This window comes from Myotis brandtii, unplaced genomic scaffold, assembly GCF_000412655.1.
Source record: "Myotis brandtii unplaced genomic scaffold, ASM41265v1 scaffold2340, whole genome shotgun sequence".
Taxonomy (NCBI): domain Eukaryota; kingdom Metazoa; phylum Chordata; class Mammalia; order Chiroptera; family Vespertilionidae; genus Myotis; species Myotis brandtii.
Window position 1 is genome coordinate 3581 of NW_005358813.1, and position 19310 is coordinate 22890.

Below are 19310 nucleotides of genomic sequence, written 5' to 3' on the forward strand. Positions count from 1 at the left end.
CATTATGATCCCTGATATATGTGGACTTATACATCTATATTATTGCTAACCATTATTTTTGTGTGTTTCTGTGTCTCTTTCCTACTTTCTGAATGATTGAGATAGAATTCTATATTCTACCTTTTTCTCCACTGTATTCTACCTTTTTCTAGGCCATCCAAAAGATAAATGGAGAAAAGCAAAATATATCTTCCTGCAGAATGCTAGCCCATTTGTGTGAAGCTTTCCTAAAGTTTCCCTCATCCCACAAAAATTGTTTGTTCTCATCTTACTCAACAAATCTTAAGCTGGTGGTACTGCCAACAATTAGGGAAACTGGAGGTAAAATATCTATAATTTCTTTAACCATGCCTTAATCTCAACAGATAACAAGGATCTTAGCATGAATTCCCGCAAATTCAACATCCCATCTCCATCATTTAGCTATTGTTACTAAATTTCTTCTCATTATAAATTTTGAAACATTGTCATTTACTTAAATTTGTCATCATTTAATGCACGTCATTTTATGTTTCTTTTTTGGTTTCAACATTGGTCTAGCAGACTATAGCTGAATAAATCCTTGGTTCTTTTAGTCAGAGTGTCTAAGTGTTATATGTGCAAATTTGCCTTTATTTTGAAAGAATTTTTTATTGATTTTTCTATAGAGAGAGGAAGATAGATGATAGATAGATAGATAGAAATCTATGTGGAAGAGAAATATCAATCAGTTGCCTCTTGTATGGGCTCCAACTGACCGGGGAGCAAACCAACAACCTAGTAATGTACCCTGCTCAGGAATCAAACACACAGCCTTTCTGTGCAAGGGACGGCACTCCAACCAACTGAGCCACACCATACAGAAATAATTTTTTTGCCAAGATTAAAAAATTCTAGGTCAATGTTTATTTCTCTTCAGTATACTATTATGATTACTGCATTGTCTTCTAGAATCTATTGTGTGGCTGATGAATATTCTCCTTGTATTTTAACTGTCACTTTTTGGTTAATAAGCTATTTTTCTTGCCAAAGTATCTTTTTACAACTTTTGAATTATGAAAACTTTAAGGCTACTGAAAAACTTGAACAATTTTACAGTAAACATAGACTCACAATTAGCATGTATTGTGCTTACTTTATCTCATTTTTGTCCATCTATCCATTTCTCGATTCATCCACTAACCGTCCTCAACTTTGAAACATTTTAAAGTTGCAGACAATAATACACTTCCCCCAAAACACTTTAGCATGCATATCATTAACTAGATTCAATATTTGTTTGTATTTCTTTTTCTTTTAGATAAAATTTACAATGAGATGTACAAATACTAGATATTTCATTCTATGGATTCTTATTAAAGGGTTCTCCTGTAAAATCCTAATTGTTATCAAGAGACAAAATATGACCATCACCCTAGAACTTAAACAGCTCTCCTCTGAGGAGGACACTTTACTATCCTGGGATAATTAAGAGGGAGATGCTCTCTATTTTATACTGGTCAGAAAACAAATTTGCCCTCTGACTTGGGGAGCTACAATAACTCTAGCTTCTAAAACTCTTTGCTATTCACACATCTTTGAAAAGATATTCTGGGGCATGTGGAATTGCATGGAGAATTGGGTCCCAACAAATTCACCTCACAAAGCACATTCTGGCTATTTCCCTGTGAGGACACCACTCCACCAGCCAAGATTAACCTGACCCCTGGAGTCTAGTAGTATATTCATTCAAATTGTTTCCTTCAGAATTTAACAAATTTCCTAAACCATAATTTCTTAGGTCTCCTATGACCACCGCTATGGTGCAAGTCACCATGGTTGCATGAGGGAGGCAAGTGAATGCCTGGCTTTCACACAGGAAATGCAATCCCAATGGCACACATGGTGATCCTGAAACAGAAGCATTTATACTTGTTCAGGTTCCTGAGGGGAATATATCAGCCATGGGTAGGGTTGGTCCCTGATCACCTGTAGCCTTAAAATTTTCAGCTCTGTTCATTGTTGATGGGTTTTGGAAAGAGATGGGGGCAATACAGTCTATCCAATCTGTTCTATTTCTTCATGATGTCTCCCGCAACCCTTCATCCAATGACTGAGAATCAGTGAGGGGACCATGTCCAGAAATGTTCTGCCTGGGAGATGCTAATGCTGGCAGCAGCCCCTGATTCCTCACATCTGATGCTGAATTGCAGAATCAGCATCTACATATGTGGTGGGAGAATAAGACAAGAGTGATTTCTTTCAGGACAGTCTTGAAAGACAAATATGGTTAGTGCTCTTCCACCTCCCATACCTCCTAGGTATTGCATCCTCAGGTGCCTGGATCTTTTGCTCTTCTTTTACTACAAAAAATATTGTTGGGGTGGGGGAGAGGAGGAGAGATAAAATATATTGTGTACCATTCCATTGACTGTAACTTCATCTCTTCATCTTTCATTCCAATAATCTCATATTGTCACTCACATTTTTCATCCGGAAGGATCAGATACAAGCAGGGAAACAGCATTTCCAAAAAAATATAACCAAAATTATATCTGAAATCTCTAGACACTCTGAAGAGTGGGGAAGAACAATGCATCCTCACCAGCAATGGTCAGAACAGAATCCAGATTTTCATAATTGATCTATATAATGCTATTAATTCCCCACCACTTTTGTCCTTATCACAATGCAGGAAGGAGCTGATCCCTTTCTACCTAGATTGGGGAAAGCTGCCTTCAGTGACAAAATAGTCATAATAGAAAAGTGTGTGCACAGGAAGAGACAAGGTCATAGAGTTAGATGATGAGAGAATTGCGTGTAGCCTTTTATAAAGGGCACACCATTGTCAGACTGTAATGGTCCAGCAAGTCATGCAATTTGCAGATTGTTCTTGAGCTTCCTCAGCTCCTCTTTCAGCTTTGGAGAAAGTTGATGTGAGGGACAAATGAGGCAAAGTAGAGAACGTGAACAGCAGGTAGACACTATCTTCAGGGTTAACTCATTACTATCCTCTCCCTGAGTCAGAACTCAAACGGGGAGATACAATATAGTCTCTGATTCTGTCTCCAGCTACCTAACTGCACTGGAAGAGCATAGATGGAGACCTTCCTTCAGAACGGGACAGCAGCTGTAGGTTTCATTGTCATGAAAGAATCAGGGGAAGGGATGACTGCATTGAGAGTTACTACAGTTTTATAGAAGCCTGGTAGCACTCTGCTAAGGCATTCTGATCCTGTGAGATTTGAGAGTTGTGCACCAAAAATGCCACTGACAGAAAGACTTTGAAACTCTGGAGATTTCTGGGATAAAGTTTCCTAAGTACCCCTATGTCTCTATAGAAACAATCTCAACATGGGAGGAAGTTGTATTTGTGCAGTTGTAAAATGAGACACCATGAAGAATCTTCTTTCTCAGGGGGAAAAATGCACACAGATGTGGAAGTGGATTATACGGCTGAAATCCTTCCTGTGACCTGTGGGGAGATGGTGGGCATGTTAATTAAGAGAAAATTGAAACGAGGTAAGTTTCAAGGTCTACTTTCACTTATAAGCCCTCCATGAAGGAATCACGAGAAGTAATGGAATTACCCATGTAAATTACCCATTGTTTAAGGAATTGGGGCCCCAATTTTGTCTTGAGAAGAGGTAGGGATCTCTAAGATGATGTTTTTACACTTTAAGAAATGGTGCATATTAAGTGCTCACTTCCACATGGATGCCCAAGGAACCAAAGAGAAGTGCAGAAACGTCAGTCTGTGGGTGGAAAATATTGCATACTTTATTTTGAATCAGCCTCCACCTTCATATCCTATACCCCTTCTGGAAACCATCAACAAGACAGGGTGTTTGTTGTAGTGAGGAGTTCACAAAATTTAGAATCAGAAAACCTGAGTCCCAGCCTCAGCTCTACCAAGAGTGACTTAGTAAAGATTGGGACTTTTCTGAGCGTGAAACTTCTCATCTAATAAATGGATAATAATTAAAAACCTGCCTCCTGGTGTGACTTTGAGACAATGTACATAATGACTGTAAATGTTTTCTGATTTGAACATTATAAAGCTTTCAAATAGTTGTCTATTATGATGAACTCCATATCAGATTAGTCTTAATGTGGGTATGTGAATAAATAATATGTTTGCATCAAAACTATTTTTAAACAGCTTTACTGAGATATAACTCACATATATACTACTAATTCACCATTTTAAGTGTAGAATTCACTGTTGAGCTTTTTGTTTCTGTTTTGTTTATTCACAAGATTATACAACCATCATTACAATCTAATTTTAGAACAGTTTTGTCCCCCACTAAAGGAAACACCATGTCTCTCAGGAGTCAATACCTACTCCCACCTCACCCCACCATGCAGCCCTATGCAACCACTCATCTATTTTATGATCTATATACTGGCCTATCCTATATATTTCATATCAATTGACTCATATAACATGTGCCTTTCTGTGACTGGTTTTCACTCAGCATGATGTTTTCCAGGTTCATATGTATATATCATGCATTATACTTTATTCTTTCTTATTGTCAAACTAGAGGCCCGGTGCACAAACTGTGCACGAGTGGGGTCCCTTGCCCTACCCCACAATCAGGGCCAATCATGGGCATGTCGCCCAGTCCCGATGGGGGCCTATGGGGGCTGGTGGGCTGGGGAGTGACCATGGGAAGTTGGCTGGCCGGCCAGGGAGGGACCACAGGAGGGCTCCAGGGAATGTCCAGCCCTCTCGCCCAGTCCCAATCAGCCAGACCCCAGCAGCAAGCTAATCTATCAGTCGGAGTGTCTGCCCCCTGGTGGTCAGTGTGCATCATAGGGAGCAATCTGTCAGACACTTAGCGTATTACGCTTTTATTATGTAGGATAATATAATAGTCCATGGTGTGGAGACACAGTAACGCATTTATCTATCAGTTTAGGTTTTCTCACCCTTTCACTATTATGAATAATGCTGTTTTGAATAAAGATTTTGGTGAACCTGGTTTTTTAATTCTTTTCACTAAATACTCTGGAGTGGAATTGCAGGGTTATATGGCAATTCTATGTTGAACTTATTGAGAAAAATCAAAACTATTTTCAGCAGTATGGCACCAGTTTATATTCCCACCAGTAAAATCTGAGTGCTCTCATTTCTCTGCATCCTCACCAACACTGCTTATTGTCTATCTTTTTCATTACAGCCATCCTAGAAGGTGTGACATAGTATCTAAATGAGGTTTTTATTTCCTTTTCTCTAATAAATAATGTTATTAAGTATATGACTATCTTTTATCTATATATAAGTAAAATTTTCCACTGAATAATATTTCATAATTACTTTAAAGTCAGTTATCCATGATTCCACATAAGAAAAATATCAGCCCAATAATGCCATTGAACTGGAAGGAAATCATTGTAATACAGGGCACAGATGTTGCCTTAGTGTCATTGAGAGCAGCAGGGCAGGGCCTCAATTTCAGATTTCACTCCAAAGTAGAAAATCTTCTTACATGGAATTTACAGGATGGGTTTGGGGATTCTCAAGTATAAAAGGTGAGGCCACACTCTTCTGCTAGTGATCTTGAACCCAAATTGGCTGCCTGTAGATCCAGTGTCTGAGCTCTGAGGACAAGGAGGTGTCAGGATCAACTTATCCCGGTCTTACAGGAGCCACGGTGAAGTGTATAAGGAGAGAGGATGGAAATTGGTACACCCCCAGGGAATTTGAAGTTGAAGGAGGCTATGAAAAATCAAGTAACTGGAAGAACAGTGTGTACTGCGGTGGGACAGCCCTAAAAAACCTGAAAGAGGTATTCCAGTGAGTTTCCTTGTTGTATTAGAAGAAAAGGTCACTATTTCCTCACCAAATATATGTTGAGTCATGGCTAGAGCCCTGAGGTCCCCTAACATTATCCTTTCCTGGAGGGAGGCACCCCACACTCATAAGTCAGGACAAGACAGCACATTGATGTTGTCAAAGGGGCTCGGTTGGGGCAGGAGCCTGGAGGAGGGAAAGGTCATTCTGACTGAGGTGCTTGCAGACAACTTTAGCCACTGAAAGAAAGGAGACAGTTTATGCCAAACAAGTGGTCAGAAGGCACTCTAGAGAAAGAATGGTGTGAAAACCAGAACCATGACTAACATGGATCCACAGGTTGAGGTAGATGGATTGTGTGTGATAAGGCATAATTCATCAATTGGGGGTCGGGGGGGATTGGATGATTTAATGCCAGGCTAAGGATTTTAAACTCATAGCATAGACAATGCAGAACCAGGGAAGTCTCCTAAGGTGTGAAATGACATATTTGAAACAGTATCTCAGATAGCATGGGGCCTGGAAATGACTTCACTGTCTTTCAGCCCAAGACACCTATAGTGAACCTACAATGTTCAGCTCCAATGTCACCCCTCTCTGAATATTCCCTGACTGACCTGCCTTGTCATCCCTTCTCTGGCCTCTCTGACCACACTATTAAGGCCCTTCTCACAGTTTTATACTTATCCTTTCATGCAAACCCTTGCTCTCCTAGATCCCTCTAGGGTTTATACATCTTTGTGTGCCCAACATTGTGCAGAGTATCTGACACCCAATAGCTGTGGGACATGTGTGTGTAAGTTGAGCAGCCCTGGTGTGAGTGGCACTGGTGAGAATGGAAAGGAAGTGAAAGCTGTCAAAAAGATTGTCAAGCCCTTGGCCTGCGGACTCAAGGGTCCCAGGTTCGATTCTGGTCAAGGGCATGTACCTTGGTTGTGGGCACATCCCCAGTAGGGGGCGTGCGGGAGGCAGCTGATCAGTGTTTCTCTCTCATTGATGTTTCTAACTCTCTATCCCTCTCCCTTCCTCTCTGTAAAAAATCAATAAAATATATTTTTTAAAAAAGATTGTCAAGGAAATGAAAACTTAAGTAAATAAGAACACAAAAGAAAAGGAAAAAATTCTAAAGATGATTTTCCAGCTACTATTAATGAATTCTAGAAGAACCACTGAGGAGAGGAAGATGGGTTCTCATTTAGACATCTTGGTTTGAGCTGACAGTGGAACATCCAAGTAGAAATATTTGGGAGGAGGTTGCAATGCCAGATCCACAAAACATAAGCACGGGCTAACGATACACTTGGATCTTTTACTCTTTCAGTATCTACCTGAACTTCCAGGAAAAGGTGGCGTGAAGAAAAAGGTGATTATTACTTTATACAAGTTCTTTTTCTTAATCTTTATTGTTGAAAGTATTACATCAATCTCGCCTGAGGCTATCCGGCAAATGGCTCTGCGCAGGGCTTGGGCGGGGCGGGCTCAACAGGGCGGGCGGAGGGAGCCGTTATGGTGCCCTCAGTCCTGTTCCCAGAGGCTCTGCTTCTCAGAACCCCCGGAACCGCTGCAAACCTCGGAGGGAAAGCTGCCTTCCAACTGATGCCAGACACTCCCGCTTCTCCCGTTTGGGTCCGAGTCCCCAGCGATTCGCCCGTATCTGGAGCTCAGAGTCTGAGACTCCCCCCTGACCGAAAACGACAACCGCGCTCTCAGCCACCAGCCCGCTTTGCGCGCGCACCTCCGCACCTGAGTTTTTTCCACACTGCGCCTCCTCTGAGCCTCGGTGTGCTGTTATTTTTCCTTCTAGTTGAAGAGTCTCTCCTCAGCCAGCCTTCCTGTGGTTCTGGGTGATGTCCGTTCCGTCTTTTAGTTGTATTTTTGAAGTGGTTGTTTGCGGCAGCAGTCTGCGGTGTTTACCTATGCCGCCATCTTGGTCTCCTCCCTACCTTTGAAATTTAAAACAATATATATGTCAGTGTACACACACACATACACACACACACACACACACACACACACACACACATACACACACACACGAGAGGTTAATGACAAGCACCCTTATGTTGAGGCCATGGACCAATATGTTGACTTCCTGTAGCAATCTTCATTAGGACCTCCTATAGTCAACTGCAAGTTCATTCCTCCAAAACAAACTTGTGATTTCTCAGACATCCTTTCTTGAGACCTAACATGAAATCAGTACTTGAGTTTTTCTGATCTCTGTTATTGGCAACAGAATTCTTTTGGATTATTCTTGTATCTAGTTGTGTCAAGCTCTATCGATCTGGCTTTGCAGACCCTCTATATAATCCTCAAACTCTCATTTCCAAGCCTACTCTCTTACTACAACACTTGTAGTCAAATATTTTGCCTTTAAAAATCAACAACAGAAACAAGTGCACAGCAACAATCACATTCTCTTGTACACAGTAAGGTTTTAATAAACATTATCATTTGCCTACCTACTTGAAATATGACTGCTTTTATTTTATTTATTTTTTATAAAAGTAAGTTAAAGGTTTGATTCTTTTCCTTTATTTACCAGTTGGTTCCTTAGGATTCTCTCAAGGAGCTTCTTTATTGTTTTATCATTATGAGCTCATAAACATTTAACAAATTGGATGAATTTTAGTCCATTGCATTTATTCTTCTTTGTGTGTGTTTTTTTTTTAAATCCTCACCTGAGGATATTTTTTCATTGATTTTTGTGAATTTTTTATTTATTGTTTAAAGTATTACATATGTCTCTTTTTTCCCCGATTGACCGTCCCACGACTCCCACCCCTGAGGGCAAGCCCCCACCGCCCCAGTGTCTATGTTCATTGGTTATGATAATATGCATTCATACAAGTCCTTTGGTTGATCTCTTAAACACCCCCCGCCCCCCGCTCTCCTGCCTTCTCTCTGAGGTTGGACAGTCTGTTCAGTGCTACATTGTCTCTGGATCTATTTTTCTTCATCAGTTTATGCTGATCGTTATATCCCACATATGAGTGAGATCATGTGATACTTATCTTTCTCTGACTGGCTTATTTCGCTTAGCATAACACTCTCCAGTTCCATCCATGCTGTTGCAAATGGTAAAAGTTCCTTCTTTTTATGGTAGCGTAGTATTACATTGTGTAGATGTAGCACAGTTTTTGAATCCACTCATTTGCTGATGGCACTTAGGCTGTTTCCAAATCTTAGCTATTGTGAATTGTGCTGCTATGAACATGGGGATGCATGTATTCTTTCTGATGAGTGTTTCAGGTTTCTTAGGATATATTCCTAGAAGTGGGATCACTGGGTCAAATGGGAGTTCCATTTTTAATTTTTTGAGGAGACTCCATACTGTTTTTATTTATTGTTTAAAGTATTACATATGTCTCTTTTTTCCCCGATTGACCGTCCCACGACTCCCACCCCTGAGGGCAAGCCCCCACCGCCCCAGTGTCTATGTTCATTGGTTATGATAATATGCATTCATACAAGTCCTTTGGTTGATCTCTTAAACACCCCCTGCCCCCCGCTCTCCTGCCTTCTCTCTGAGGTTGGACAGTCTGTTCAGTGCTACATTGTCTCTGGATCTATTTTTCTTCATCAGTTTATGCTGATCGTTATATCCCACATATGAGTGAGATCATGTGATACTTATCTTTCTCTGACTGGCTTATTTCGCTTAGCATAACACTCTCCAGTTCCATCCATGCTGTTGCAAATGGTAAAAGTTCCTTCTTTTTATGGTAGCGTAGTATTACATTGTGTAGATGTAGCACAGTTTTTGAATCCACTCATTTGCTGATGGCACTTAGGCTGTTTCCAAATCTTAGCTATTGTGAATTGTGCTGCTATGAACATGGGGATGCATGTATTCTTTCTGATGAGTGTTTCAGGTTTCTTAGGATATATTCCTAGAAGTGGGATCACTGGGTCAAGTGGGAGTTCCATTTTTAATTTTTTGAGGAGACTCCATACTGTTTTCCATAATGGCTGCACAGTCTGCTTTCCCACCAGCAGTGTACTACGATTCCCTTTTCTCCACAACCTCTCTAATACTTGTCATTTGTTGATTTATTCATGATAGCTATTCTGACAGGTGTGAGGTGATATCTCATTATCATTTTGATTTGCATTTCTTGGATGATTAGTGACTTTGAGCATTTTTTCATATGTCTCTTGGCTTTCTATATGTTCACTTTGGAGAAGTGTCTATTTAGGTCATTTGACATTTTTAATTGGATTGTTTGACTTCCTTTTGTTAAGTTGTATGAGTTCTCTATATATTTCAGAGATTAACCCCTTATTGGATGTATCATTTGCAAATGCGTTCTCCCATGTAGTGGGCTCTCTTGTTATTTTGTTGATGGTTTCTTTTGCAGTACAGAAGCTTTTTGTTTTAATGTAGATCAATGGAATAAAACAGAAATCAACCCAAGCCACTATGCTCAGTAATATTTGACAAAGGAGGCAAGAGCATACAATGGAGTAGAAACAGTTTCTTCAATAAATGGTGCTGGGAAAATTGGACAGGTACATGCAAAAAATGAAACTAGACCACCAACTTACACCATACACAAATATAAACTCAAAATGGATAAAAGACTTAAATGTAAGACATGAAACCATAAAAGTCATAGAAGAAATGATAGGCACCAAAACTTCAGACATCTCTCGTAGCAATATGTTTACCCATACATCTCCTAAGACAATGAAAACTAAAAAGAAAATATACACGTTCTTATTACATAACTAATTTTATATGGTGTAGCATCTTTTTTATGGTTTCTCAGTTTTGTAATTAACATTGTTGCCTCTTCTCCTAGCTCCTCCCTTCATTTTATTTAATTAATTTATTTATTTTGTATGTGCCTTCAGATTTGTTCCATTGAATATTAGGTTTAATGCAAGGTCATCTTTGAATGGTAAACCATTTGAAATGAGGATAATAAAGAGTCATCAAAATAGATCTCATAGCTGAGTTTTAGTTATAGATACAGATATTGTCAGGGTGTCCAAGTTGTAAAAGCAGACATAATTATGGAATACATAAAATATTTCTTAATAAGGTAACAGGCTCATCTTAAATTCAGACCAGATTTTTTTTATAAAGGTTACTATTTTCTAACTTTAGTAAAATCTGATGAAGCAAAATTTGATCACCAACATCCAGATGAACCAGGTTTAGTACTGAGTCTATCTTGGGACATATATGAAACCATACACTATTTCATGAGATAGGCAACTAAAACCATATTTCTTTTCTGTTTTTGTTTTACAGCATCTTCCATCCTTCCATAAAATAGACATACAGTATTCTCTCTCAGGCAAAAATTATTGGGAAATATTTCCTAAGGATGGTGCTGTTAGGAGGGAGCTTTTGTGAGATTGATATGTCTTACATGAGGTGCTGACCTGGAAAATTCCTTACTTTGATGCCAACCCTTTGGCTCCACCTCAGGGCTCTGCAGACCTCCTGACTATCTATGAAAGTGATTTCTCCCTCTATGGAAGAAGACCATGGAGGAAACAAACAAAATACATAATGTGAGGTGTAACTTCAGGACAAAGTGATAGTTTTTTCAAAATTGAGTATGAATGAGAACTTAAGAAGAAGGGGGAGGTGAAAAGTGCCATTCTCATATACTCCAGGTAGAAATGACCATGCAATACTTTCAAAGAATGTACATTAGGTTACATGTGGCTGTCTAGGCCTTTAGATTATCTGATATTCTAGGACTTTTGACCCACCAGTCCTTGGCACATTATACCCATTGGGTTTACTGAAGATAACTTATTCTTTTATTTATTCAGTGACTACTTTAAATAGTAGTGTCTCTATCATTCTCTGTGTGTCTAGAGTTACTCAATCTGGAGTACCTAAAAGAGCTGGCAACTTCCAACCCACAGGTTCTATCCTTATTCATGGGTACAACACTTTGCAGCAACAAGGTTCAGTTGCCCTTATATTTTGTGTCTCCTTGATGAAGAATCAAAGTGACCCAAAGTGTCAGATCTCAGGACCCATTACTACCTCAGTGGATCATCTGTGCCTCCCAGAACTTCTCTTGCTAATGGAATCTTGGTTTCTCAAAACTTTAGTGTCACACTTGGCACCACATGACAGCTTCCTGTCTCTTGATGAAGGCCACTTATCCTTTCTGGTGACAGCTGCTGAATTGTCAAATTATCTGAAATACTCAGCCAAAACTATTATTGGTTTTATGCTAGTATTTGCTCAAAAGATAGCAAGTAATCTCTTTTCCTAAGTGAAAAAATACTCATTTATTTACTCATTCACTATGCAATTATTTAATGCATTAAAAAATTCCCAATGTTCATTACAGAAGATTGAAATAATATCCCTGACCTCAAGAATTATTTCAACTTCATTGTTTACCATGGATAAATAATTAATGGGGAGTAGGGTATTCCAGGCTCTCCAGAGAAGCATGCAATGACATGACCATTTCTCAGGTCATTTTTGAGTGGATCACCCTTGTCTATGACCTCTCTGACCTGGCTGGAGATAAAAGCTGAGGCTGCCTAAAGGTAATGAAGTCAAGTCATTCTATTGAATAAACAAGAGCAATGTGAGTCTTGTACCCAGTAGTCAGTTTCCTGTGAAAAGTCAGCCAGGTGCCATCTTGGGATTTGGATGAAAGAGAAATGAGGATGAACTTCTGGAAGTTGACTTGGAGGAAGGAGGAGCTTGGATTCATTTTAACTTTTGACGGGTGCCTTAGAAGAGTTACTGAAGGTGGTGGAGTTCATGTCATACTACCCATGATCAAGACTCCATGGGGAGGAAAAGGCAATTGTTCTAACAAGAGTACCCTCACTCTTCTTAATAATCTTTCCTAGGAGAGATATTACAGGCCAATTCAGCATTGGCTTATAATATACTCATGCATTAATAATCACACGTGTGAAACTAAATCTCAACTCAGTTTCCACACTTTGCACACAGAATCACCTGAAGACCTTTGAAAAATAACATTGTCTGATCCCACTCTAGATAAAATTTCGATTTAATCATTCTGAGTTATGACTTGGACATTAGAATTGTTAAAATGTCTCCAGATGATTTTGATACACAACTTACTCATTCTATGACTTAAGGAGAAAACTAACGCCTGTGCCTTAAACCAGACCAATTGATTCAGCATCTATGATGTTGTGACCAGGAATTTAGTATTTTATATACTCGCCTCTGAAAATTCAAATGTACAGCCAAGCTAAGAGACAAAGAGCCAAAGGGAAAAGGCCCTAGACTTGATTACAGATAGGGATGCAAGATTCTTGTGCACTGGCTACATTTGTTATTTCCTTGCTCTTCTGGGAAGATGGTTACCAATCTCTGGAGAATGATGATAGCAGTCTGTGAGTGCCTACAGTGAGGAGAAGGAAAATGGCCCCAGGCCTCCATGTTAGACCCAGTCTCAATCTCCATTAAGGATGTGGTTCAGGATTCTCTGGAACACTGAATGGGAGCTGTTGGCCAGATGTTCCTTGAGCTTTGCACTTTCTCATATATGGCCATTTTTAAAGCGAAAGAAATGACCAGAATACTGATTCTCCCCAGATAAGAATTTTCACCCTAAAGCCAGAGTGACTTTTCATCTTTTATTACTTTCTGCATGAAGAGAAACAACATAGCTGTGTTGCACATTACTGTGCCCATTTACTTCAAGATGGACATTTGTGATCTTTGTGTGCTGCTAACAGAGATGCAATACAGACTTTGAGAAACAGAACACTTTTCTCTATGTATTAAGGTGGAACCATTCATTGGGGTCTTAGCATCCCTGTACACAGTGGACCCTACAGAGATGGAACTAACAAAAGAAGCTTAACCACTACTGTGAAAAGGAGTGGGCATAGTAGGATTTGGAATACAAGTGAGAGTATAGACCCAGGATGTATTCTCAGGTTTGTGGTCAAAGGCAAATGTTTTATGAAATGGAAGCACCAGGAAAGAACAGGTAGTGGGTGTGGGGACAGGATAATACATTGTTTAGCCTGGATGAGTTTGGGGTGTGCTTTAAGGGTCCAGGGGGAGATGCTGGGTGAGCATAGGGATGTGCAAAAATGCAGAAGACAGGCTGGACATTTGGAAGCTGGAGACATGGGAATGTAACTGCAGCTTTGAGAGTCATTTGATTATCTGGGGCAATCAAATGGCCAAATATCTAAACCTCAGGGATTCCGTCTAAGTGTTAGAAGAGGAGAGGACAAAAAGGGAAACAGATAGAGCAGTGAGGCTGATTGACTAAACCCAGGAGAGTAATGGCACCAACCCCATGTGCTTGGAGAAAGGAGAAATGGTCCTGGCAGAGAAAAGTGGGCACTGTCATCCCTACCTCTTCCTGCTCCTCAATGGACCACATTCCCTCCACCCAGCACTCATCAATGGGGGGCCAGTCCCCAATTCAGTCTCATTTGTGTCACTGAGATGGTCACAAGAGGGTAGGAATTTCTCCAATAGACAATGGGATACACAGGATGTTTCTATTTATAGAGCAACCCAGAATCTTCTGGGTTCTCTCAGAAGGCAGAACCAGGAAAACAACCAGGAGCAAATATAGTTCCTGACAGTTCCTGATTCATATGTAAATGCTGATTCTCATTTAAAAGAAAGAATAAAGGGGTTTTCTGTTTTAATCACCTTCTTTTCACCCCATTGATGAGGGAAGGCTGTCTACCACACAATTTGGGGGACAGCAAGTAATGACATCTGTCACTGGACAGATGGATTGACAGATGTGTATTAGTCACATATACTCCTAAACCAAGGAAGGAGGGCAGTGCCAGCCATGCAGGCCTCATCAAGGTTGCCCTCAGGAACAGAGGGAGCAACCAGGGGCTGTGGAGGGTGGGTTATCCCCTGGTTTCCCTGGGAGGTTATGGCATGCTTGTTTAAATAATTCCATCACTGACAGGGAACTGAAACCTGTTATTCCAGTCTGAGCAGGGTTACACGTAGCCCCTTGACAAGGAGCATTATTTAGCTGTGGGACCTTATCCAGGAGAGCAGAGTGGAAAGAGGAACTTGCAGATAGGCTGTTCAACGCCTTCTCAATTTTACCAAATGTCACAGCAGCACATAATATTCAACTTTAATATTAATCCTTACACTGCATTTTCTTGATTAGGATAGGGCTCAGGCACAGGCTAGCTATTTCCATGAATACATATGTTTGTATATAACACAGTGTATCTTCATATCTGCTCTATAAATTTGGTTGAGTTCAATGAATAGATGTTATGCCACAGGATTTGGATGGAAATACTGTCAAATTTTATCTTCTTCAAATGAAATTAAACATGGTTAAAGGCCACATATTGAAACTGGTAAGAAATCCAGTATTAGTTGTTTAAGGGAGTCCCTCCCTATTCTGTTTATAAAACAACGCAATTGCCACTTTCTCTGCCCATTCAGTGATGGAGGCTCCACACCTTACATGCCACGCTGAGTCATGGTGCATCTCCCCAGGGTTCTAGTGCCAAAGATCTCTATCCTCCCTGGCACGACCTGGTCATCTGTGCCTGTGGTCTTTCCAATTCAAAGACAATGTCATACATTCAGGGGCCCTTCAGGTATAGAATCCACAGTCAGGAACCCCTACCAAGCCCTTCAACTTATGGGAAGCCTTTAGCCAAGAAAACAGGAATACTGTCTTAGCAGTTTATTCAATCTTATCAATTTCTGAATAAACCACCTTTCCCTGTGTCATTTTAGTCATTTTGGTATAGGGAAATGAATTTTGTTCCAGGACCTTGTTTTATCTGCAAGGTAATACAATGGTTCACAATTCTGTAAAATTCACCCTCTCTTTTGTAGCTGGTCTTTCTGTGTTAGAGACTCTGGTTTTATAGGAAAACCTTTTCTGGTCACATAGGCCACTCCTCCTGAACTTCACCACAGACCAAGAGTTCTTTTTCTGAAACTCCACTCCATGCAGTTGGTTCACAGCTCAGGGAGAAGCACATAACTGTCCATTTGCATTCCTACAAAGGCAATGAGTTCCAGATTCCCACAGCACTGGTCTTCAAAGTCTCACTGGGGATCCAGACATTGTTTTATCTTCTAGCTGAAAAACGCAGCGAAATGCAAGATCTGTGAGGATGAAGGAAAGCTCTTCAACTGCAGTCGTTGTTTCAGCTTCTTTCATGAGGACTGTCACATCCCACCTGTGGATACTAAGAGGTTTGTGAGATGCAGACCCCTCTCCTTCTATGGACCTTCTTCCTGCCATGCACACTCCCAATGCAAAGTCTCTCCTTGTGTCCTGATGGGAAAAGAGCAGGGTCAGAGGTACAGGGTCCAGTAATATGATGCCGGGATCTGTTTAAAGATACTGTCAACAGGAGGGTAATATTCCCTTCTGTCCCCAGGGAGGTTGAGACAGGTGGCTGGATCCTTTCCTACATACCACTACTGACCTTTTCAGAACTTTCCCACCTCGGACTCCTGTTCACAGGAGAGCAAATGCTAGTTGTTTGTGTTCTGTGCTTATTCAGAAAAGGGAGGAAACAAGGACACTTTTCCTCATTTTCCATGTTCTCAACAGGCTAATAGAGGCACAAGGCCCCCAAGGGTTAAAGCCCATTTCTGACACTCAGGTTTGGTGGGCAGGGCTCCTTGTGCTCTCACCAGCTCAGAAAGGTAAGGGAGAGCCCATCACTCACCCAGACACCATCTTCCACCCAATAAACTGCTGCCTCTACTCTAGGGAGCAGGTTTTCATATGAGACTACTGGAGAATCTGGGAGGTGACGCCTCATTCCCTGGTTGTGCCTATCAGCCATTCCTGAAAAGAGGTCAGTGGCAGCCATGGGAACAGAGGTGTTTCTGGGGCTTGCCTTGCTTACTTCCACCTGCATCACAGGATCCGTGAGTGGAGATGTACCTTCTGCACAATAAAAGTATCTTCAAGAAGTCAGCAGTGTTGCAGTGAATCTGAAGTCCTGGAGAGACAAATGGGGCCAGAAGAGAAGTTGGTGAGTTGAATTTGACCCAAGACATCTCCTTTCTGCTCACATGAGAAGTCAAACAGGAATGGGTGAGGGCAAGGGTTTCAAAGGGTTACAGCATGGCATCTAAGCTGCTCTTCTGACCATGCCTCAACCCTCAACCACACTGAAAATTCACCAGTACCTGGTTTCAGAAAGAACAAGAAGAAAAATAACTTAGCTATTATATGTTAGTGTCAATTCCTGTTCGGGGAAACTTCCAGAAGACTACTGTGGTCATGCATCTGTCTGGGCATGCATATGGGCTCATTCTCTCCAAGCTGCTTTTCATTCACAAAATCCCTCTTTTGCAGAAATGTGAATGCCTACTCCTAAACGTCTATTACCATTTAGAGAGCATCATTTTTCCGAATATTCCACATGAACATTATGTGAGTAACAACAACAAACCATGATTAAAAGCCTCTGTAATATTACCCCACCTTGACACGGTCACTGTGGGATCTGTGATATGAAGCCCATGGGAGGGAGAGCATGTGAGCTGTCTTTCTATTTACCTTGAATTTCCACTGGATTTTATGGAATCCACAAAAGACAGACATTCACCTGTGTCAGTAATTCTCCTATTTATATATTCACCTGAAGGTTCAAAAGGCTTCTCAATGCCTAAAGACACTTAAGGGCTTGGATGAAATCAAGAAGAGTTTAACTGAGGGACATTACCTCCAAGTGGAGGAGTTTGTGCTTAAAATAAACAACATCTTTCAGGATCATAAGGTAAGTGGCTATCCCTGCTTCCATTTCATTTTCTACTCATTGAGTCACTCTACCTGCATTTCCTGGTACTGGGAGATTTTAGAGTTTCCCTCATCCTATGACAAGCCTATACAAGCAAGGATTCAGGAAGAGACTGGGTTTTTAAATTAAGGATTTAAGCTCAGAGAGAGCAACAGTGAATAAGGAACTGTCTCTGCAACCAGACTCCAGGCCCCTGAGAGCTCATTCCTCTCCTCATAGGTGACAGGTGACCATTGAGAACAGTGGTGTACTCCCTGTTCCAAACCTAAGGAGAAAATTGCTTCCTAAAATCATGTTATCCTTCTTACCTCTCCGCAAATATACTCAATCAGACCTCTCAGAGGCCCCAAACTGCAGATAGATTTCTTTGCATGTAAATGAACCATATACAGTAACATATCACCAGAGGGGAATAGAATTGACAATGTGAGAGGAAGACCACTGATTGTACATCTGTAATATTTGATTGTTACCTTAGATTACTTTTCTAACTCTCACTGAAACAAACAACCCAAAACCAATGACTGAGGATCCTCTGTATAGTAATGTTTTCCCATTTCTGTCTAGACAACAAGAGTTAATCATGCTCTTAGGAAACAAAAGTTACTCTTAACTGCTTGAGATTTTTGTATTGTTTTGTTTTTGTTGGTTTGTTTTTGCTTGTTTTTAAATATATTTTTATTGATTTCAAAGAGAAAGGGAGAGGGAGAAAGAGAGATAGAAACATCAATGATGAGAGAGCATTATTGATCAGCTGGCTCCCTCACGCCCCACACTGGGGATTGAGCCCACAACCTGGGCATGTGCCCTGACCAGAAATAAATCATGACCTCATGGTTCGTAGGTAGACACTCAACCACAGAGCCACACTGCCTGGGCTTAGCTGCTTGAGTTTTTAAACTTAATCTGTTTAATGTAACTTAAGTGTTTAAAACAAGAGTTCTGATCATTTTCCAATGCACATTGTCTAATGACACTGATATTGTCATTATTTTTGTCTGTGTGTTTTTTCCCCAGCACAATGATTCTGACCTAACAGAAGAGGAATTTAAGAAGAATTTCAAAGACGTCTTTGCTATTCAGTAAACAAATCAGAACAGTTCACTAGTGTAGTGGATGCTGTTGATACCCTGGAAAATCTCACTTTCAGGCAGATTTCTCATCCCTGCTGTTATGTGTATTGATTGCTTATGCCATCTCTCCCCAGTGTATTTCTTTGGGCCAAATGGAGGCATATTCACCTGAAAGTTAAATCTCTTTGTCCTGGGGGCTGGTTCCCAGCACCAAAGATGAACCAACCATGTGGAGTGATTCATGTTCCTGTGCTCCTCAGGGAATCAGCCTAGAGCTAGTCTCCAGCTATGACCACATCTTTGCTTAGCATTTCCCAGCACAGTGTCCTGCTTCCCTTATTCTTCCTCCTCCCAAGAAAATTCTCACAATAAATCACTGACTAAAGAGACTTTGTCTCAGGCTTTGCTTTTAGGGAACCCAACTTCACATTATGGTCTAGGAAGCCAGACCTAAGCATGGAGTTCTGAGCTGGATCACTGTCTAGCCAGCTGGCAACAGGTGGAATACTGATAGTCCCTGAGGTACTAAAACAGTGCAGTTGTAAAATACATTCACCTGTATGAATGAGATATAGGGGAAGAGGCAATTGTCTAACATTTACAAAGAAATAGTAACTATATGAACTGTGTGATTAGATGGCTATTTCTTTTTAAAAAACTATTTTACATATGCTTTTATTAATTTCAGAGGGAGGGGAGGAGAGGAGAGAGAGAAACATCAA

General features: G+C 40.6%; 1 protein-coding gene across 1 annotated transcript in view; it reads left to right on the forward strand.

Annotated features, from left to right (window-relative positions):
* The window catches only part of LOC102241846 (nuclear body protein SP140-like protein), a 22453-nt gene extending 3476 nt beyond the window's left edge, over positions 1-18977 (forward strand). The window contains exons 2-10 of the mRNA XM_005866596.2: positions 153-321; positions 3376-3480; positions 5614-5756; positions 7083-7124; positions 15835-15950; positions 16633-16744; positions 17071-17148; positions 17363-17494; positions 18533-18977. Of these exons, the coding sequence (XP_005866658.2) occupies positions 201-321; positions 3376-3480; positions 5614-5756; positions 7083-7124; positions 15835-15950; positions 16633-16744; positions 17071-17148; positions 17363-17494; positions 18533-18601 (918 nt within the window). The 5' untranslated portion in view covers positions 153-200 and the 3' untranslated portion in view covers positions 18602-18977. The remainder of the gene's footprint in view (positions 1-152; positions 322-3375; positions 3481-5613; positions 5757-7082; positions 7125-15834; positions 15951-16632; positions 16745-17070; positions 17149-17362; positions 17495-18532) is intronic.
* Positions 18978-19310: the final 333 nt, after the last annotated feature.